This window comes from Camarhynchus parvulus, chromosome 19, assembly GCF_901933205.1.
Source record: "Camarhynchus parvulus chromosome 19, STF_HiC, whole genome shotgun sequence".
In the NCBI taxonomy this organism is placed as follows: domain Eukaryota; kingdom Metazoa; phylum Chordata; class Aves; order Passeriformes; family Thraupidae; genus Camarhynchus; species Camarhynchus parvulus.
In genome coordinates, this window is record NC_044589.1 from 4,062,106 (window position 1) to 4,084,057 (window position 21,952).

General features: G+C 56.8%; 1 protein-coding gene across 1 annotated transcript in view; it reads left to right on the forward strand.

The window, feature by feature from the left end:
- Positions 1-21,644, forward strand: part of HIP1 (huntingtin interacting protein 1) — a 43,407-nt gene extending 21,763 nt beyond the window's left edge. The window contains 30 exon segments of the mRNA XM_030962411.1: positions 6,758-6,821; positions 7,364-7,506; positions 8,009-8,065; positions 8,507-8,587; positions 9,243-9,319; positions 9,477-9,538; positions 10,769-10,909; positions 11,285-11,342; positions 12,149-12,224; positions 12,699-12,830; positions 13,434-13,531; positions 13,687-13,759; positions 14,035-14,218; positions 14,315-14,403; positions 14,496-14,612; positions 14,700-14,801; positions 15,496-15,635; positions 15,637-15,788; positions 15,880-15,966; positions 16,073-16,180; positions 16,612-16,748; positions 16,855-16,965; positions 17,084-17,142; positions 17,252-17,345; positions 17,689-17,789; positions 17,902-18,007; positions 18,138-18,261; positions 18,735-18,796; positions 19,313-19,424; positions 19,735-21,644. Of these exon segments, the coding sequence (XP_030818271.1) occupies positions 6,758-6,821; positions 7,364-7,506; positions 8,009-8,065; positions 8,507-8,587; positions 9,243-9,319; positions 9,477-9,538; positions 10,769-10,909; positions 11,285-11,342; positions 12,149-12,224; positions 12,699-12,830; positions 13,434-13,531; positions 13,687-13,759; positions 14,035-14,218; positions 14,315-14,403; positions 14,496-14,612; positions 14,700-14,801; positions 15,496-15,635; positions 15,637-15,788; positions 15,880-15,966; positions 16,073-16,180; positions 16,612-16,748; positions 16,855-16,965; positions 17,084-17,142; positions 17,252-17,345; positions 17,689-17,789; positions 17,902-18,007; positions 18,138-18,261; positions 18,735-18,796; positions 19,313-19,424; positions 19,735-19,745 (2,958 nt within the window). The 3' untranslated portion in view covers positions 19,746-21,644.
- The last annotated feature ends 308 nt before the right edge of the window (positions 21,645-21,952 follow it).

A 21,952-nucleotide genomic window follows, 5' to 3' on the forward strand; every position in this document is an offset into this window, starting at 1 on the left:
CTCCTGGGAAGAGGGATTTGGCTTTTCCTGGTGGTCCAGCATGTCCCTCAGATGCAGCACTGAGTCCACGTGGTCGTGGCTGCTTTTGGCACCATTGCAAGATCCAGACATCCTGGGGGGATAAGAGGAGAGGGATGCCCCATCCTGCTCCCAGGAGCTGCTGCTCACCCAGAAGCATTGCAAGGAACAATTTCCACCAACACTAGATCTGAGCTTAATTTCAGAATATCCTGCTAGGACAATAAGAGCTGCTGTGTTCCTGCTGGGGTGATGCTTCTCAAGAAAGGTGGGTCCTAGGTGGTAGTTGATCATAGAAATGCATATCTGGATGAGCTCCTTGCATCTGCTCCGCAAATCCTTCATCCTCACTCCTTTATCTCTTCCTGTTCCAAAAAATGCCTAAATATTTGCATCTGCTGGGAAGCAGAAGACTCTGGTCAGCATGACTGGGAATGTTTCAGGAATTTTTAAAGGTGATGGTAGACCTTCCTGGACTGACCCTGTCAGACATGGCCACACTCCCTCCCCAGACAGAAATGACCACTGCTGGAAGAGATTATCCTTGCATAAAATCCCCATTTAAAATTAAAAGCCTGGCTATTGGGGCAGCTCATGGGAAAGGCTCTGGCTGCAGCGGAGCCAGCTGAGCACGGATTGATTGTCCGAAGCAGTAATTAAGTGAGAAGAGTAATGAGCAAATGTGCATGTTTTAACGGAGGGATGGGGATCCTGGGGGTCCCCCTGGATTTCTGCCTCTCCTCAGATCCAGCTCCCTGTGATGGGCTCTGGTTGTGCTCTGGGGTTGGAAGTGTCAGGCAGTGGCAGCCTGGGCTCTGAACTTTACACTGTCAGCTTCCCCAGTTGTTCCCTCTGAGATCTGGATTTTGTAGCCTTGCTTTTTGCCAGCTATTCTCCCCAAAATTTCTTCTTACCATCATTTTCCCCCCTAAGGTTTATCTGTGTAAAAGAAAAGTCCACGTTCCTTAAACTGGATTTTAAAATTCCATGTCCAAGTAATTAAACTACATAAGTTATTTATGGCTGGAGGAAGCTAGTTGCCCAGCACACAGGTGCTGGTTCCTTGTGGTGGGCAGTGATGTGATCACTGTGATAAACTCTCGTTTCTGGGAGCCAAACTCTCCCTGTGATCATTCCAGCTCTCTCCTGCTGGCATTGAGTGTCTCACTGGAACCCTTGGGATCCACCACAGATTGGTTGGCTGGTCATCCTCCTTCTTTCCTTTGCCTCAAAGGTGGAGGAGCAATTGGATCACACTGTTTCATCCTACCCCATCCCTCCTGATGGTGTGGAACTTGGAATTCTCACTGGAGGCTCTGGAAGAGCCAGTGGTGGGTCAAGTCCTTACACACAGCTCATGGGTGCATCCTCCTGTGCATCCCAACCTCTGCTGCCCTCAGGAGGAACTGGGAGCTGGTGGAGTGGGCTGTCCAGGCATGTTCCAAATGGACATAATGGGCATCCTGCAACTTTATTTTGGTTTTGCTGCTGGGATAGCAGCACTAGAGCCCTCAAGGCAAAGGCATGCTAGAAGCTGGGCATCAGCTTCCAGCCTTGCATGTCTGCTTGTGGTCAGAGACCTCTGAACCTCACACCACCACTCCATTTCCTGGCCTAGGTGTTTTTTTCCCAGGAAACCCCACCAGTGCTGGAAGAGCTCCATAACACTCCTTTATCAGGCATTGCTGAGTGCTGGAGGGGTTGGTGGTGTCATTGATCTGAAGTCATCATCCTCCTGGCTTTAGGAGAGAGAGCAGACCTGGAGGCAGCAATGCCAGAGCAAGGTCTCTGCAAGAAGAGCATCGTGGTGATGCCATTGGATTCCAGCATGGCTCACGGAGTTTGTTGCCATCTTCCAGGTGACTCCGTTTTGGGGTGTTCCATGTGCAGACTGTGGGACAAGGTGACCCCAGACACCTACACTGGTATCACTTGGGGTTCAGGGCTGTCTCTGGACACCTTCATCCTCCTCCTGCTGGCATCTGGGCTGGTGGCATCAGCATCTCCTCCTGGAGAGGGACATCTGAAGCCACCACCACAGGGAGTGACCCCAGTGGATGCAGTGAAGTTTTGGGGTCTCTGTCACTGAAATATGTTGTTGGTTTGAGGAAAATAGTTGTTTTTATGGCCCCAGCATTGTGAAATCTGAGACTTGTGTCATTTTGAGAGCTATTCTCATCTGGAGGGAGCAGGAGGTAAGAAGAGCAGCAGCATATTCTGGAATATGCTCACACAGCCTGGACAGAGAGCTTCATCCCCAGAGCAGCTCCAGGATGTAGCCAGCCAGGAGAGGAGCACTTGCTTTCCACACTCATGGATTCAGCAGCAGATGCAGCCAAATAGCCTGGATTAAGTGGTGGGAAGGTATTTTTCACATTTCCTGACTCCCTGCTCTCAAGAAGCCTATGGGACTGAGTGGAAAGGCAGGTTGAGCATCCTCCTGTCCAATACATCGAAATATATCCCTGGGTTTTACATCCCATGTAGCCAGCCAGGCCTGCCAGCATTGCTTTCCTGCCTTCCTGCCTCCCTTTCCCTCCAGCTGCTGTCAGGCACAAAACCAGGCTTGTTTCCTGTCCTGCTGCTGCTGTCAGGCCACAGGTGCCCAGCATGGGGGGACCGCAGCCACCCCAGCTGTCCCCAGGGGGTCTTGCCAGTCCTCAGTGGAGCATTGACTACCCCAGGTGTTACCCAGCTGGCTTTTTTCCAGGATTTTGCTGGACAAAACCATTCCTTGAGCCCCTTGAGGCTGGGATTTGACATTAGTTGCTGGAGGTGGGTGATGTTTAAAGAGATTCACAGAATGACTAGGTTGGAAGAGACCTTCAAGATCATCGAGTCCAACCCATGCCCTAACACCTCAACTAAACTGTGGTACGCAGTGCCACATCCGGTCTTGTTTTAAACACACCCAGGGATAGTGACTCCACCACCTCCCTGGGCAGGCCATTCCAGAATTTTATTGCGCTTTCCATACAAAACTTTTTCCTAATATCCAGATTATATTTCCCTTGGCGCAGCTTAAGATGTGCCCTTGGAAGAGCTAGCTTGGCTCCCATGTTCTGTACACCCTCCAGAGCCTGAGCCAAGCTTTGCTTTACTGGGATTTGCATTTTAATTAAGCCCATGGATTTTTCTTCCAGGCTTGTTGTAGTCAAGTCTTCCTGCTCGCTCCCTTCTCTGAAGCTCCTGTGACTGCAGGGCTTGTGAGCAGTTTTCCAGAGGTACGCTCCATCCCAGCTCTCCATTTATAGAAAGGAATTAAGAAGAAATGAGGGAGCATTACTAAGAGGATTTGCACTGCGACTTACTCAGTTTGTCCAAATAATTTGCAGTAGCTCTGGATTCTTTAATCAACACTCGTTTCCTTCTAGAAATGAAAGAAGCAGGAAGGCGTGCTGCTCCTGAGCCAAGCTTGGCTCTTTGCCTTCAAATGGGAAATTTTGCATTCAGAGAGTAATCTGGGAAGAGCTGGCGGGGAGTGAGGGTGTGTGTGGCAGAGGGAAGTGCGTGTCAGGGCTCAGAAAGCCTCTGTCATCCTGACCCTCTTCCTCCATGCAGTTTTGGGCTTCTCTGTCTGCAGCCTGCAGATACACGCCTGGAGAGGTGACATGAGACCTGGTCCATGGGTCGCCCTAGTGCGGAGCTGTTGATGGCTCTGCCCTGCTGTGGGATCTCCATGTGAGAAGGTCTGGGCTAGATCAGGGGTTGGGAATTCCCGTGGGACAAAGCTGTGGTGGCCTGTCAAGCCATATGGTGGCCTGTCAGGCAGTAGACCTTCCACAGGTTTCTGGGAATCCCCTTGATGTTGCAGAGGGAGGAAAAGACTATTGGAAAGATGTCATTGCCCGGGGATAGATAGTCCCACACTGCTCCGCTCCCAAATGGCCTGTGCCTTTCCATGCACACATCGGTGGGGTTTCCTCATCCTGCTCAAGTGACGCTTGGAAAGCTAACAGTGGTTGCAGCATTCCATTGCAGCCTTCCCAGCCCCAGTATCTTTCCCAGCCCTTGCAGCACCCATGGGGCCACTCCCCAGCCTGGCAGAGCCCCGTGCACAGCCTTGCCCCACGTCCTGCCCCACTGAGCCCAGTCCTGGCCCTGTGGCTCTTCAGGGCTGACTGGATGGCAGTGTCATGCTCACACCTCTCCTTCTGCAACAGACCCCTCTGGACTCTCCTCCTGCTTCCTGCGTGGCCTGTTGCACAAGAGGAAACTCCAGGGTTTCCTGTCCCAGCAGCAGGGTGCAGTGTGGGGCTGCCCGATGTCCCCTGCCCTGTTCACGAAACTGGAGCGGGGCTGGCAGTGCAGCCCAAATGTGTCCTGGTGGGTCAGAAATCACTCCCATAGGTTGGAAGCTCATAATTAAATTAAAATTACATCAGCTGCAGGTGTGGGATGGTGGTGGGGAGCGGCATCTCTGAGTCAGGGTAAAAGACCCTCTGTGAGGAAGGGGTCTGGGCTTGCTGTCCAGGCAGCCCCGAATTTCCCTCTGCTCTGACCCAATTTTGCAGCCAAATCACCCTCCCTGACCCCACTTGTCCCCCAGAGGTGACAATTCTAGCCTTGGTCTCTTGCTACTGCTCCTTGCTCCCCCAATTTGCTGATGTGGGCGCTGCCAGAGACACTGATTACGGCAATTTGGGCAGACCCCAAGTGGTTCCGGGGATGGGACCCCTGCCCTGCACTCCTGGGGATGCAATGTGAAAGTGAGCTGTCCACAACTACACCCAGAAAGTGAGACCCAGATTTCCCTCAGAAGCCTTTCTACCTTCCAGATGGATGTGTGTGCTTCAAATGGAGTTGAGGAACTTGGGGATGGAAGTTCCAGCTGGTCCCTGCCTGGAACCAAGGGCTGCCAGTCCCCATCACCCTCCCACTGTGTCCTCTCACTCTTGGAGGTCACTGGGGCTTCCTTAGTTAGAAAAAAGTGTCCTTGCTTTGCTGGGAAATGCTGACACGAAGGAGCAGTTCAACTGGGAGCTCCATTTCTAGCTTTCCCAGGGATGCAGCAGAGCTTCCCTCCGGAGACCACCCCTGTTCTGGTCGTTCAAGGACAGTAGAAGCAGCTTTGGGAAAGTGGGGCCTACATCCCACTTCTGGCTATGAGCCTCTGCTCCCCAGCTCTGGCTTTGCATTTGGCTTGTTCCTTGTGGTCCAGGACTCCATTCTGAGGTGGAATGTGCATTTATCCTGACACTTCTCACTGTGCCGGCTGGTTCATCACGGCTGTCCTGACAGTCTTGGGGGTTTTGGGGCTGAGGACTGGGATTTTGAATGAGGACAAGCTGCCCCTGGAGCTGGATCCATGACACGTGTCACAGATGGATATTGGGATGCAGGCATCCTGCTCTAGGCCTCTAGGACATGGTCATCCAGACTGGCACTTTTTTAATGCTAAATTTAATTTTATGGTTTTCCTGACAAGGGGCTGAGGCTTCTGAGAATTCGGGTCCCCTGACACCTCAACATGAGCCTCCTGCATCTTGCTGGTGACCTCCTGTGTCACCTCCATGGTCCTTACTGGTCACCTCCATGGTCACCACCCAGAGCCAGTGGGGATAGGGCTGCAAACACCATAGAGCAGTGGCATCCCTGCATCAGAACTGGAACATCCGGACACAGTTTCAGCTAAGGGGGTGCTTGGCTCTGGGCTGGGGTGCAGGGCTGGGATGCAGCTGTGGGTGGGGTCTCATCTCTCTCAGGCTGTCATCATTCCTGCTCCAGCTGGCACATGTTTTGGTGGCAGAGGGACTTCCTAGGGGATTTGGGGTGTACACCACATTTGGGGCTCCTGTGGGCCCCTCCAGCCCTGCTCAGCACAGACTTACTGGAGTCCATATAGATGAAGCCACGTGGGGCCACCTCAGAGAGGACCAGGAAGTAGGGTTGCAGCAATGATTGTAGTGAGAAAGGCACTGAAATTAATCTTACTACTTTAATTGGTTTATATCAGTAATGAGCTGCTTCTGGCAGTGCTGAGCCAGGCAGTTCCTTCCCTTGGCAGCAGGATGTTCATTGGAGCAGGTGCCAAGGAAGCACTTGGTGATGTGGGACCCTGGGGAGAGGATGACCCTGATCTGGCATCTTTGTGTCCCCATGAAGGATCAGAAATGGGGTAGAGTTAGAAATCCTGCCTGGAAAATTCTTCCAGTGCATTCCGTAGGGTAAATGGTGGCTGGCTATGCCAAGGCTCCTCAGCGTGGACTCCCCAAGGTCCTCAACACCTGCATGGCAAGTGCTGCCTGTGGGTTTCACTCCTGTCCCTCTAATCCATGGAGCAGCCAGGACCTTTGCCAGGCAGCCCTGGCAGTGGTCTTGCCATCCTACTGCCCAATTTTTTGTGCCGCCCCAAATTGTCGTCCCCATTGAGCACCCCAGAAGTGGGGTAGGAGCTGCCAGCTGCTGCCCACGGTCCAAAGGCAAGGGAGGAATTTGTCTTCCCCCTGCCCGTCTCACCACTCTGAGGGCAGCAGAGGGTTCTTTGTGGGCACTGCTTTAATTGCTTCATTATTATCCTGAGTAAATGAGTCCTGGCAGCAGCTGAACCTGGTGGATGCCAACTGCATCCCAGAAAGGCATCTGGGAAAGGTCAGCATCCATCTGGCACAAGCAGGGATTGGGGACCTGGATGGAACCCAGCCACTGCAGAGCCAGAGGGTCTCAGTGAGCAAGGGGGGGACCATGAGGGAGCCTCAGCCTTTCCCATCTCACCCCCCCCATCACTTCTCTCTTGCAGACCGTCAGCATCAATAAGGCCATTAATGCACAGGAAGTGGCTGTCAAGGAGAAACATGCCAGGAATATCCTTCTCAAAGCTGGCCATGGGACTGTGGGAGCTAGGCTGGGGCTGCCTGGAAAAGGGGCAGCATCAAGAGGGTGTGTGAGGAGAGGTTCCCAGGGTACTGGAGAGGATGGAGGCTATTAACAACATTGGATATTTTTCCATCATGGCACGGGGTCCCTGCTACTGCTGTCACAGCCTTTGAATGTTGGTAGGTACCCAGGCTGGTGCTCCCAGCACTGCCATCCCAGGAGAAGGCAGGAGGGGAAGGTGCCCACAGTAGGCTGGGACACTGCCACCAAAAGTGGATCCCCAGCATCCCAGCCAGGCACCTGGGAAGGCTCAGCAGAGGCACAGCCCCAGCCTTGCATGTGCCATGGTGCTCCCAGAGCAGGGCTGGTGGCAGGGGAGAGGGTGGCTTGTGCCACTTTGGGGACATCGAATGCCTGGACTGGCATCATTAGCTCCCTGTGGTGGCCTGGCCACTCTGGCTGCAGCTGTCTTTGGGTGGCCATTCTCCATCATCAAAGGGCAGAGGAGTGCTTCCTTGACCACCGGCACCGTGCATCCTGGGCACGCACCATGAGAAGGGAGCACAGACCTTCTGGTCAGTGGTGAACCGGCTGCCGCTGTCTGGCAACGCCGTGCTCTGCTGGAAGTTCTGCCATGTCTTCCACAAGCTTCTCCGGGATGGACATTCCAATGTGAGTGCCCACAGCTCAGCTTGGGGCCAAATCCTTTCCCCTGCAGGGCTGCACCGGGTGATGGAGGGTCAGTGTCCGTCTGGGGGGTCTGTCCTGGGGTGGGGACTGGAGTCCTCCCAGAGGGTCATTGGTCTCCCAGGGGTCAATCCTGAGCAGGGCCTGGAGCTGGGGCCCTCTTGGAGGGTTGGTGCCCTCCTGTGGGTCAGTCCTGGGTGCCAGAGCCGTCCTGGTGCTGCCCTGCCCAAAACCCTGTGTGCCTCAAACCCCAGTGCCATCTGCAGTGCCAGTGCCAGAGGAAACTGCTCAGCACCTGCAATGGCTTGTGTGCAGGAGCCATCAGCAAGGATCCTCCTTGGGGAACTGGAGGCACCCAGGGCTGGTGGTGGCAATAAAGGATTGGGAATGCATCAAGACCTCCCATTTGTCACCCAGTTCCTGGTTTCAAGTATGGAACACTGTGTCCTGGTGCTCTGCCTACTGATTGTCACCATCATTCCTCCAGGTCCTGAAAGACTCTGTGCGATACAAGAATGAGCTGAGTGACATGAGCAGGATGTGGGTAGGTGACCAACCCTGCCAGCCATGGTGGGGAGACCCTGCGGGTGCCATGGCCAGGCTGGGGGGGTGTAGGCTTGGGGGATTCCCTCTCCCAGGAAGCAGAGCATAGCCATGGCTGACCTGTGGCTGTTATCACCTACCTGGACTGGGTTTCAGTTGCGTTCTGTGTTCCCTTCTACCAAAATCAAATGCCTCCTTCCTATTTTATGCCAAAACCCAATAAAAACTCGGCTCTGACAGTCAAATGAAGCATTGAAACATGCAGAGAAGGTGATGAGAAGGTCTGACCAAATCGCTTCAGTTCAACCACTCTGCATCCAGGTGCTAGCGAGGAGGGTTTGGCTGTGGTTTTGGGGAGATAAGGGAGGGGTCAGTTACTCTGCAGCAGAAGGCTTTTCCACAGCCTGCCCTGGATCTCAGCAGCTTTTTGGGGTCCCCACAGGGCCACCTGAGCGAGGGCTACGGTCAGCTCTGCAGCATCTACCTCAAACTGCTGAGAACCAAGATGGAATTTCACACCAAGGTAAGCCTCCCTGTCCCTAAGGCTGTAGCAAGGGGTGAGCACTGGGGTGACAGCAAGGTACCAGCATTGATATCCTACTTCCTCCATGAAATATTCCCAAATCTGCCAGTGGCCATCGAAAATGACCCAAGGACCAATGCTTCAGGGGTGGCAGGATTCCTGGTGGCCCAGGGCTCCTTGGGCTGGGCTGGGAGTTGGTGGATTACAAGTAGTAGGAGACACGCACACTCCATTCTCCCTCAGCTATCCTAGATGGGAGAACTGCTGGAAAGAGGTGGTTTTTGTGCCCATCACCCTTTTTTGGAAGTGTGATGTGACCTTCCCTAAAAGGCCAGGGCAGGTACGCCCTGGGATATCACTCTATCCTGTCCAGTTCTCTGCTGGCAGCCCTATCTGCTCCCTGCTAGGCAGGTTTCTCAGCCCAGGGAGAATCAGCTGTTCTTGCTGGGAAGAGAACGGATGCTGTGGATTAGGGATGCTGTGATCACCCAGGGTTCAGAGACCCTCTGCTACCTCCCTTTTCCCCCACATCTCTCCCCTGGCTCATCCAAGAGCTGACTTTGAGGCTGCAGGATCACAGCCCTGGTGCTCCCAGAGCTGTGGCCAGACCAGGAGATTTTCTGGAACCCTTTCCTGACTCCTGTTTTCCCCACAGAATCCCCGATTCCCTGGAAATCTGCAGATGTCTGACCGGCAGCTTGATGAGGCTGGGGAGAATGACGTCAATAACTTGTGAGTGCAGGGCAGGGGAAGGTCTGGGAGGGAGTGGGTGTAGGTGGGTGGCACGATCTGCCCAACCCCACCGGCAGCATGACCAAGCAGGGACAGGACCCTTCCTCATGGGTGTCCTTGGAGACAGTCCCCAACCATCCTCAACCCTGTTTCCTAGTTTCCAGCTGACGGTGGAGATGTTTGACTACCTGGAGTGTGAGCTGAACCTCTTCCAGACAGGTAAAGGTCTCCATTACTCTGACACATGGTGGAGTGAGAGATCTGCTGGAGTCCAGCCCCTTGGTGGGGCTGATCCGAGCTGGATGAGGCTCTGACCAGGGATGTTGGCTGAGGCCATCGCAGCTCAGCTCTTCTATGGGCACTTCACCTGAATTATGGTTCAAGGCAAAGTGGAAGGTGCTGCACCTGGGTCAGGGCAACCCCTGGTATCAATCCAGGCTGAAGGATGGAGGGATGGAGAGCAGCCCTGCCGGGAAAGATGTGGGGGTGCTGGAGGATGAGGAGTTCAACATGCCCCAGCCATGTGTGCTCCAAAACCTCCCATGCCCTGGGCTGATCCCCCAGCATGGGCAGCAGGTGAAGGGGTGATTCTGCCCTTCTGCCCCACTTAAGTAAGATCCCACCTGCAGAGCTGCTTCCAGCCCTGGTGTCCCAGCACAGAAAGGACATGGGGCTACTGGAGCAAGTCCAGAGGAGGCCACAGAGATGCTTGGAGGGCTGGAGCCCTTCTGCTCTGGAGACAGGCTGGGAGAGCTGGGGGTGTCCAGCTGGAGAACAGAAGGGTCCAGGAAGACCTTAGAGCTTCTTCCAGTGCCTAAAGGGGTTCCAAGACCACCAGAAAGGGACTTCAGACAAGGGATGGAGTGACAGGACAAGGGGGAATGGCTTCCCACTGACAGAGGGCAGGGTTAGGTGGGAAATTGGGAAGAAATTTTTGGCTGTGAGGGTGGTGAGACCCTGGCACAGGTTGTCCAGGTAAGCTGTGGCTGCCCCATCCCTGGAAGGGTTCAAGGCCAGGTTGGATAGAGTTTAGAGCACCCTGGTCTAGTGGAAGGTGCTCGAATAAGATGGTCTTCAGCTGCTCCAAACTGGTTTTGGAGCATCTTCCATCTGGCACACCCAGTACACTCCAGTGGCCAGTGGGACAATAGTGACAGGCAGAGCACAGGGTCACGTGTCAGCTCTGCCCAGGGACATGGCTGAGGCTCAGTCCTGGTTGGAGGCCTATGGTGCCAGGCTGGAGTATTCCTAGCCAGGTCTGGGTGGGAGACCTGGGTGGGAATTTTGCCTCCCACTGAGCTCACAAACAGCTGCAGGGCAGCAGGCTGTATCCCTAAGGGCCAGTGGGTGCCTCGCTCTGGATGACATCTGTGGATTTGGCAGACGCAGTGTGGCACCCTCGGATGCTGCTGCTGCTGCCGGATCTGATCCTGCACTCCTTCCCTGCAGTGTTCAGCTCTCTGGACATGTCACGCTCAGTGTCAGTGACAGCAGCAGGGCAGTGCCGTCTGGCCCCACTCATCCAGGTGATCCTGGACTGCAGCCACCTCTATGACTACACTGTCAAGCTGCTCTTCAAGCTCCACTCCTGTGAGTGTCCCCAGCACCACTGCCTTTGACGGGGGGGGACACACAGGGAGGCACTGGGTCCACCACCCTGCTCAGCCTGGGCTGTTTACTACCACCTCTTCCCCCACCTCTTTTGGGGGGTGAAGGGAGTCACCATGACAAAACCCATATCCTTCGGGATCTGGAATTATGGCAGCCACCAGCCCACACTTCTCTCTGCCCTGAGGAGTGTGGGATATGGTCTCCTCCTGCAGCAGAACACTGTGTGGAGTAGTAGGACCCCCAAAGGAGGGTGGCCATCTCTGGGAAAGAACTATTTCCACGTGGCTGTGCTGATGGGTTGTTCCCTGATCCATGAAGACACCCGCTGACATTTCTACTTTCTGCTTCTTCTAGGTCTGCCAGCAGATACACTGCAGGGCCACCGGGATCGCTTCCTGGAGCAGTTCCGAAAGTAAGTGCCCAGACCCAGAGCATTGGTGCTCTGGAAGTGCTCCCAAGGCACTGAGATCAAAAATGGGTGAGCAGGGACGTGCTGTGGTCTCTGGTACATGATTATTTAGAGTAACCAAAACAAAAACTGGCCACCAAGAGCAGGGAGGGTATGTCATGGTGCCAAGGGAGGATGTCATTGTGCTGAGAGACAGCTTGCTTCAAAGTCACAAACTCAAAGAGCAGATAGCAGTGCTGACTATGCTCTGACCACACAGAGACTAATCTTGGGACAGGGATCAACAGCGCCAAGGTCCTGACTGGGATATTCCGGTGACTGGGAGAGGTGGGAGCTAGGAGTGGTGTGGCTGGCCATTGTCCCTCCTCCCCAAAACTTTTAAGTCCTGGAGGGAGGTACCCTGTTTCTGGGGAGGATGCTCTTGCAAAAACTGAAGGTGAGGGTGTTGGCTCCAGGCAAGAAGGCCCCTTGCTCCTGAAAACTTTGAGTAGGCAGGAAGTGGTTTAGGTTGGAAGGCACCTTTGAAGGTCATCAGGTACTACTCCCTGCCATGGGCAGGGACACATTCCACTAGACCAGCTCGCTCAAGTTCCGGGTCCTTCTCCCTGCCCATCAGGCCTGGGATTTATAAGATAAACCCTCCAGCAGTAGGAGGACTTCCAGAACCTGCCCTGAGTTTGGTGGCAGCACAAAACACATTCCCTTCCAGAGCACTACAGTGGCCAGGTGACTCCCCCCGCCCCAGAGCCAGGCAAGAGGTTGTCCAGGTTGAGCAAGAATCATCTCTAACCATTCCCTGCTCCTTGCAGGCTCAAGGACCTTTTCTACCGCTCCAGCAACCTCCAGTACTTCAAGCGGCTGATTCAGATCCCACAGCTGCCAGAGGTGAGACCCTGCAGTCCCCATGTTCCCTGTCCCTGTGCCCAGGGGCAGCAGTGGGGGCACTAGCAAAAGGCCCAAAAAAGCCTATTGCTGCCTTTCCCAGCTTCTTAGGTCTGGTGGCAGTGTGGGGCTCCTGGGCCTTGAGGATTCTTTTATCCCTCACTGGGTGGCATCCAACTGGATGTAGCTGCCCTCTGACTGGAAGCTGGGATCCCCTCTCTCACTGATCCATAGCCCTTGCTGAGATCCAACCCTGCGAGTCCTGGTTCCATCCCTGTGGGTCCTGGTTCCATCCTTATGAGTTCTGATTCTATTCCTCCGCATCCTGACTCCATCCCTGTGGGTCCTGGCTCCATTCTCATGGGTCTACATTCTCATGGCCAGCTCAGCTCCAGGGCAGGATTTTAACCAACTGTGCCTTCAGTCCAGCAGCAGTGCCAGTCTTTCCACCTTAGCCCTGCTCCACTCCCTCCGCAGAACCCTCCCAATTTCCTGCGTGCCTCTGCACTGTCAGAGCACATCAGCCCTGTGGTGGTGATCCCCGCCGAGGCGTCCTCGCCTGACAGCGAGCCCATCACAGACCTGGTGGAGATGGACGCAGCCTCGCAGGTGAGGATGGTGGAGGCCTCTGAGCTGGGGTTATTTCTCTAAATCCATGCAGCGGTGAGGGCTGAGACAGTGGGGATGGCCTTGGGAGCTGGGGAGTGTCACTGGAGAGAGATGGGTTGGTGCTGGGTGACTGTCTGGGTGCTGGATGTCCCATCTGGGTGCTGCTTATCCCATCTGGATGCTGGGTGTCCTGTCTGGGTGCTGCTGGGGCTGAACTAGCCTGAATTCTCCCAGTGCTGCTCAGTGGTATGGTGCCCTCCAGTGAGAAAGGAGAGATTTGTCTTCAAGCATTGCCATGGAGACCTTTAGGTCTTCACCCTCCTCTCCACCAAGGGTTGTCTTCAGGCATTGAGTGGGGAGGGGAAGGAGCATGCAGTGACATGGCTTTGGGGATCTTCTCTCTCCAGCAGTTAGGTGGGGATGGACCACAGATGCCCCATGTTCATCAAGTTCATCTCATTCAGTGTCCTGGAAGCAGGGGGAGCCAGCCTCAGTGTCCAGGCAGCTCGTAGGTTGGCTTGGCAGTGACACTGGGGACATAGAGGGACAAGGGCTCCCAAGTGGTAGTGGAGTTACTCTAGGTCTTTCCTGCTTTTCCCACAGAGCCTGTTTGACAACAAGTTTGATGACATCTTTGGCAGCTCCTTCAGCTGTGACCCCTTCAACTTTAACAGCCAGAACGGGATGAACAAAGATGACAAGTAAGCAATCCTGGCGATGCTGCAGAATGGCCAAGATGGTACTAGGAGCTCCCTGTCTGGGACGGCATCGCAGCCATGGTGACACAGGGGACACTTCCCCTCCCAAGCTGTGTCCCCGTGGCACTGAGAGTGTATCCCATGTCTCTCCTTCCTAGGGACCGGCTAATTGAGCAGCTTTATGGGGAGATCACAGCCCTGAAGGAGGAGCTGGAGAACTTCAAGGCTGAGGTGGGTGGACAAGATAGTGACCAGATCTCTGTCTTGCCTTCTTCCCAGTGGCTTCCCCCAGGTGGTCCCCAGGTGTGCCAGGGGGCTGCATCCCTGTCAGGTGGGTGGGCTCAGGCCCACTGCCTAGCATCCTTGTGCTTTGCCCAGATGCACTTGGGGGCCGGCAGGGTGATACCCATGGCAGGGGGTGCTGGACAGTACTGGTGGGCATTGGATGGTACCAGTGGGCATTGAGTGGTCCTGGCAAGCACTGAAGCCCCCACCCATCCCCGCAGAGCGCGCGGGGTGCAGTGCAGCTGCGTGGCCGTGCCAGCGAGTTGGAGGCTGAGCTGGCTGAGCAGCAGCACCTGAAGCAGCAGGCACAGGACGAGAGTGAGTTCCTGCGTGCAGAGCTGGAGGAGCTGAAGAAGCAGCGGGAGGACACAGAGAAGGCTCAGCGGAGCCTGACAGAAATTGAGAGTGAGCAGGGAGTGCCAGCACTGGCATGAGATGGGGGTGAGCCCCGGGCAGGGGGGGTCTCAGGTTCTCAGCTCTGTGTACTTGTGTGCATGGCAGGACGGGCACAGGCCAATGAGCAGCGGTACAGCAAACTGAAGGAGAAGTACAGCGAGCTGGTGCAGAACCACGCTGACCTGCTGCGCAAGGTGGGCTCCCCAAACCGCGCCCCCAGCATCCCCTCTCCCAGCCGTGCCCTCTGATACCGGGGGCTGCTCAGCTCATTCTCTGATGTTGCCAGAATGCGGAGGTAACCAAGCAGATTACAGTGGCCAGGCAGGCCCAGGGAGATGTGGAGCAGGAGAAGAAGGAGCTGGAGGACTCCTTCCAGCGCATGACCGAGCAGGCACAGAGGAAGGTGAGTAGGGATGGTGGGGGACACACCAGGGATGAGCAGGGGCTCCCCATGGGGCACCAGTGCTGCCAACCTCTCCCCTTGCTGCAGTCTCAGGAGCAGGCAGAGGTGCTGGAGACACTGAAGCGAGAGCTGGCAGCCAGCAGACAAGAGTTGCAGGTCCTCCAGGGCACGCTGGAGTCCAGCACACAGGTGAGAGCACCCTCTGGGCTGGGTAGCCAGGTCTTAGCCATTTGAGAGGTGATACCCACCACTGGCCTGAAAACTAGCTCCCTGTCATCATCTTTGCCACATCTAAGCAGGTTTGATGTCACATAGGGGAGTTTCATGCTCCTGAGTTTGGTAGTATGTGGAGTAATGGGCTCCAGCAGCAGGGATCATGGAATAAAAATGCTTGGAAGAACAGGGTCAGTCAGCAGCTCTGTCTCTGCTGTAAGCCCAGGTAGCAGTGTAACATCACATTGCAAGATGTGCCAGAGGGTAACCCGTGCCTACAGAGCTGTGGAAGACAGCAGGGGTGCCTGGGCTCGTTGTAGGAGGCAGAAGCTGGCAGGAAATTGCAGTCACCCAACTATGAGGTGGGCAGACTCGGCAGCAGGATGGGGATGGGGCAGAGGCAGCACCCTGCCTCTACTCCTCCATCAGGATGGTGACAGTTGTGATAAAAATGCATTTTCACTGATAAAAGTGAAAAAGCTTCCCAGGAGCCTCAGTTTTCACCAGATAAAATCATCAGTGCTGCTCAGTGTGGGGAGCTGTGCTTGTGCAGGCCATGGTGCACCCAGCGGGGACAGTCAGGGTGGCCCATGCCTGGATGAAGAATGGGTCCCCAAACTGGAGGGTTCACCCTCAGCACAGCCCCAACTGCTGTTTCATGCCCCACCAGGCAGGAGTGGAGCAGAACACTCGGATTGCCAGCCTGGAGCAGGAGAGGGACAGGCTGAGCCAAGCAGCAGAGCAGCACAGGGACAAGATGGCAGCTCTGCAGGCTGAGCTGCAGCAGCTGCGGGACACACTCAGCCACGAGCAAGGAGAGCACAGAGCTGGCACTGCAGCAGCGCCTGGCCGAGGAGCAGCTGTCCCTGCTGCAGAGCACCACACGCGAGGCCGAGCACATGGTGCAGGACGCCCTGGCTCGCATGGAGGATCCTGCTCATATCAGCTGCACCGGCTCAGCAGGTGATGCCCCTGCTGCTCCCAAATCTGGTGTTATCACAGCCTGCCTGCTCCCTGTGGTCCCAGCTGAGCCCTGCCTCCTGTCTGCCTGCAGATTGCCTCCTGTCCCAGACGCTGGCAGCCTCTGAGTGCGCAGAGCGGCTGCGGGACGCACACAGCAAGTACCTTTTGGATGGCGCAGGTGAGAAGTGGCAGCCCCGGGCATTGGGCACAGGGGCAGCCCTGCCACACGGGGCAGGTGGCCAGCGCAATGGGGGCTGAGGCCTGTGCCCACTGTCCTGCTGCAGCCGTGGGCTCCCTGCTGCCCCACCTGGCGCTCTTTGCCCACCTGGTCAGCAACACCCTCCTGCAGGGCAGTGCGACCTCCCATGTGGCCCCTGTGGAGCCTGCTGACCGTGAGTGCTGTCCCAGGCCAGGGGTTGGGGGTGATGACCCCTGAGCAGGGGTCAGAATGGGCAGGGGATCAGGGTGAACATGGTGGGTGGGTAGGGGTCAGGGTGGGCAAGGGTTGGGGTGGGCAGGGGACTCAGTGGCCAGGGACCAAGATGGGCAGGAGATCAGGGTGAGCAGGGGCTGGGGTGAGAAGATGTCAGGGTGGGAAGGCGCCAGGGCAAAGAGGATACTGGGGTTAGCAGAGGCCAGGGTGTGCAGGGGTCATGGCAGGATGCTGGGATAAGGTGGGCAGGATGCTGGGGCAAGTAGGGTGCTGAAGTGGGCAGAAACCAGGGCAGGCAGAGGCCAGCACAGGCAGGATGCTGTGGACGGTAGGAACCAGACATCTTCCCCGAACATGTGGCCCCTTCAGCCCCCCATGCTGCCCATGCAGGTCTGCTGGAGCTGTGCAAGCAGTGTGGCAGTGAGACTGTGAGCTACCTCAGCGCCCTGCAAGACCCAGGGAAGGTCGCAAGTGCTGACTGCAGCCTGGTGACAGCCTGCCTGGGCCAGATCAGCGCTATCGGGGAGGTCAGTGGCCCAGGAGGGCTAGTGGGATGGGATCAGGCCATGGCAGGCACCACCAGAGGGACTGTCATGCTCCTGGATGGTCCTTTTCATCCCATCCTGTCCCCAGGAGCTGCGTCCCAGAGGTCTGGACATCAAGCAGGAGGAGCTGGGTGACCTTGTGGACAAGGAGATGGCAGCGACGGCCGCGGCCATCGAAATCGCATCTGCCCGTATTGAGGTGAGGGTCACCATGAGCAGAGAGGTGGCCACAGGCACGATGCTGGGGGCCTGCTGGGCCCACTGTAGAGGCCAGGGAGACGCATTGGGCTCAGTACAGTCTCTCTCCCCTCAACCAGGAGATGCTGAGCAAGGCACGGGCTGGTGACACTGGGGTCCAACTGGAAGTTAACGAGAGGTGAGTGATGATCAGAGCACTGGACAGAGCCAGGCAGGCAGGATGGGGACAGATGCTGCAGGCAGGGCAGCTGCTCCACAGAGGGGACTCAGTGGTGTTTGTCTCACAGGATTCTGGGCTCCTGCACAGGCCTCATGCAGGCCATCCGTGTCCTGGTCCTGGCCTCCAAGGATCTCCAGAGAGAGATCGTGGAGAGCGGACGGGTGAGCTGGGACAGGGGTGGGGGCAAGGGGGTGCTTGTCCAGCTGGGGGTCATCGCGCACTTGTTGGGACATGCTGCTCCAACCATTGTACTGCTGGGACTTCCCCACCAGCTGCCAGGAGCTCCTTGCTGACCCCAGGGGCTCACCCTGGTTATGGTTCCTGGGGTGTCGTGGTGATCCCTGATCTCCCTTCCCACACAGGGGACCGACCCCACAGCCCCCAAGTTCAGTGTGTCCCCACCTCCCACACACAACCTGAATGACACCCTGACCTCCTCCTTTTTCCCCCCAGAGCAGGGGTTTGGGGGTGATCAGTAGCTAATTGTGCCTTTACCAATGGCAGGGTGCAGCATCCCCCAAGGAGTTCTATGCCAAGAATTCACGCTGGACCGAGGGTCTCATCTCTGCTTCCAAGGCAGTGGGCTGGGGTGCCACTGTCATGGTGTAAGTGCCACTGTCACCAGAGCAGGGAGAGGATGGCAGAGTCCTGCCATCATCACAGGAAGGGGACACCGGTGGCAGGATGATGCTCCAGCTCCTCTTTGCTGTCCCGCAGTGATGCTGCCGACCTGGTAGTGCAAGGCAAGGGGACATTCGAGGAGCTGATGGTCTGTTCCCGGGAGATTGCAGCCAGCACCGCTCAGCTGGTAGCAGCCTCCAAGGTAGGAGCAAGGCTGCTACCCTTCCCATGGTTCAGGGAGATGCTGGGGCACCATGTGGTCACCCCAAATCCTGGGGCTGATCTTCTGCTCACATGGCGGGATGTGACCCCCCTCCTCACTGTCCTGTCAGGTGAAGGCAGACAAAGACAGCGCCAACCTCTGCAAGCTCCAGCAAGCCTCCCGGGGCGTCAACCAGGCCACGGCCAGTGTGGTGGCCTCCACCAAGGCTGGGAAGTCTCAAGTGGAGGAGAAAGGTAAGTGTTGGGCTGCAGGGATCTTAGAATCATGTAATCATTAAGGTTGGAGAAGCTCTCTAAGACAATTGAGTTTACCTGTTCCCCTACCACTAACCATGTCCCCAAGTGCCACATCTACATGGTTTTTAAATCCCTCCAGGAATTGTGACTCTACCATACCCTGGGCAGCCTCTGCCAGTGCTAAACAACCCTTTTAATGAAGAAATTTTCCTTTTTATCCAACCTAAACCTCCTCTTGAGGCTGTTTTCTCTGGTACTAATGCTTGGAGCACAAACCTGCCCTAAAACCTCTCCTCCTGGCACTCGCCAGTCTTGGCTGGCTGTGCCCCTGTGGTCTCTGCCCATGGCTGCCCGTCACTTCCTCCCTGCATATCCCATGGTACCAGACCCTGCCAGCAGCATGGGAGCTGCTGGGGAGTCTGACTGGGAGAGCAGAGCTTGAGGGGTGCTGGTGGTATCTTTCTCCACAGATAGCATGAACTTCTCCAGCATGACACTCACCCAGATCAAGTGTCAGGAGATGGACTCACAGGTAGGGGATTCCCATGTTTTGAGAAACACAGCTGGTCAAGTCTCTCTTGGGCTGCCTGAGGTGGGGCATCAAATTTGTGATCACCATGCCCAGCTGCCCCCAGGTAGCACAAGCAAAGGCAAAGCCCAAGGTGTGAAGGCAACAGATGGGTTGCCCAGGAGTCACATGCTCTTGGTCCTCAATCCCTCCCCGATGCTGTTTGCATCATGACATAGCAGCCCGTGGCCACCCCTGCCCCCCATGTACTGCCCACAGCACCCACCTCTGCCTGGCATGGGGCAGCTCTGGGGAATTCCCCTGCCTGGGATGCCCACACAGATCATTGTGCCTTCACTTGTCTGCACAAGCAGTGCCCACCTGAGCTCCATCCCCTCCCCAGGTCCACTCATCATTGGAACACTCGTGGGATGCACCTGTGTGGTCTTTGGGCTTGATGTTGGGGGCATAACGGGTGTGAAAGGGGAGTGCTTGGCCCAGCTCTGTGCTGGGGTGGGCATGTCCTGGCCACGTCCCCAGGTGCGGGTGCTGGAGCTGGAGAACCAGCTGCAGAAGGAGCGGCAGAAGCTGGGGGAGCTGCGCAAGAAGCACTACGAGCTGGCTGGCGTGGCAGAGGGCTGGGAGGAGGATGGTGAGTGGTGCCAGCCCTGCTCCCACTGGGCAGCTGCTCCCGGGAAAGGTGGGGCAGGGTGGAGAAGCCCTGCCTGCCATCCATGGCAATGAGAAGGTTTTGCTGCACCCCCCACAAGCCTGGGGATAGTTGGCACACATGGGCAAGTCCTACGGGGTCCCTCCACAGGAAAAACCCCATCATGTGGGATCTACATCATCCCCAGGCGGGGGGTTCAGGTGCTGCTGGAGCAGGCTTGTGGTCCCAGAAGGATGGGGCAGAGGGATGCCGGTGGACAGCGCACCCCCTGACCCTGTCTTCCCACTTATAGCTGCAGATTAGCACCAGTGGTAGAAGCAGCCCACAGGGGACACCTGGAACCCTGTGGGGGACACCCCTGGGACCCCACTTGGTGCAGTCTGTTGAGAAGAACCCCAAGGAAGTGGTGCAGAAGCCCCCCTGAAGCACACATCCCCTGTGTCCCCCCAGGAGCCGCCTCCAGAACCAGAGCCAAGCCGCCAGCAAGACCCCAGGGCTGGGGCGAGGGCGCAAACCGCACCTGTATTTATTAGAGCTGCTGGGGGTGGAGGGAGGTGTCCATGCGGGGGTCTTTAACCCTTTAGTTTTGTTTTTGCACAGATTCTGGGAACTCCTAGAGCCTTCTCTGGCTGAGTGAGAGCGGTCAGGCTTCTCTTGCCTCTAGCTGCTTTTCCAGCCTTAATCCAGCCGCTGGCTCGACATGAATGTCCCCCCGCCCTGGGAATGAGCATGCTGACAGCCTCGGGGATGCCACCGGGTGGGGGACAGCCTTTGGGGTGCTGCTGGACTTGGTGCTAAGTGTGCTCCCGCTCAGCGGGACACTGAGTGCCTTTGGCCACTGCAGGCTGAGAGGTGGTGTTCCCATGGGATACCCTGGCTGGTGACACAGGGTGCTAGGAACAGCTAGGAAAGGGGCAGCAGCAGGAGGGATGCTGCTATGAGCTCCTGTTCCTCATTCCAGGTCCCCAAAACGCCTCCCAAACCCCCCTGAGCTGGGCTGCTCTGCCCTGACAGTTCACTGTGTTCATGCCAGCAATAAACCCTCCTCAAGGTGCTGGGTGTGGTTTTGGGCCACCACAGTGCCACCACACAAGCCACTATTTCCTGGGGCCGGGGGGGTGACTCTAGGGCAGCAGGACAGAGGGTCTGGGGGGAAGCCAGGGTGCCCCAAAACCAGAGCACCCCAAAGCCAGAGTAAGCAGCTCCCTGTCCCTGCTCACTTTGGTGCCACCCTGGTGTCATCGCCACCCTCTTGGGTGCAGGGGGACCAGGGCCAGTGTGGCTGTGGGCAGGGGTGGCCATGGAGCTGGTGCCAGGGAACCTTTGTGCCTTGAGCAGGGGGCTCAGGGGGCAGGGGGCATCAGCCACCTCTGGGCTCCCAGCTCATCTCGCTGCAGTGGAGACAGTGAGGTCAGACCATGCAGCAATGTCCCCATCCCCCACAGTCCTGCTGGTGCCCGTGCTGGAGCCAGTGTCCCTCCACTCGAGGTGCTGAGGATGGGATTTGGCCTTTCTCCCTTTGGGAAGAGGCTGGGCTGTCACTGTGTCCTTTCCCAGCAACGCCCCCCCGTCAGCACCCAGCTGGCACCTGGAGCGGTGGGACCTGCCACTGCCATGGCCTCAGAGCTGCCACCCCTCCACGCAGCCATCCAGCGTGCAGGGAGCCCCTGTTCCCATGTCCCCCCCACCCCTGCTGCCAGCACACCCGCTCCATGTGCCAGAGGGACCTGGGCTCCTGCTGCTTCTCCATCCTCAACCCGTGCTGGCTCCCCTTGGATGCAATACCAACCATCCCGTTCCTGCAGGACACAGGGAGCCCCAAAACCCTCCCCACATTTTTGGGGGAGTCTCGCCTGCACGCCCAACTACCTCAGGCCTTGGGGCCCGGGAGCGGCATGGGGGTCACGGTAGCAGTGGGGGCTTGGGGACAGCGGCACTGCTCTCAGCCTAATCTACTTGTCCCTTTTGTATCTCAGCCAGGCATGGGCAGAGGGTCCCTGCAGTGTCCCCAGTGATGGCAGCTGGTGATGGGGACGGTGGGGGTGCCCCCCCAGTGCAGGGCAAGTCGATTTGGGTTTTCATTGTATGATAATGACCATGTTGTTTGTTTTGGATTTTTCAATAAAGCCTTCAGCCCAGCCCCGCCGCTTGAAGGGGGGACACAGGGGACCTGTGTCACAAGGGGCTTGTGGGCTCTGCCCTCATCAGTGTGCTCAGTGGCCCCCAAAATCACTTGGTGTCGAAGTGACCCAGGTGTTGTTCCGGTGATGACCTCCGGCCTTTGCCCCCGCTGTCCCACAGCCAGCCTGCATGTCACCTCTTTTTGCTGGGAGGGCACCAGGATGTGGTCCCAGCTCAGCCCGAGGAGTGTGGGTGGCTTTGTCCTTCCTTCCTGGGAGGATGATGCTGTAGTGGGGAGGCCATGTAGATCACCCTGTCACCCCAGCAGAGCCGGGTGGCCCATGTAGTCCACAGACAGGGATCTCAGAGGAACGTCCCCTCCTAAGCAT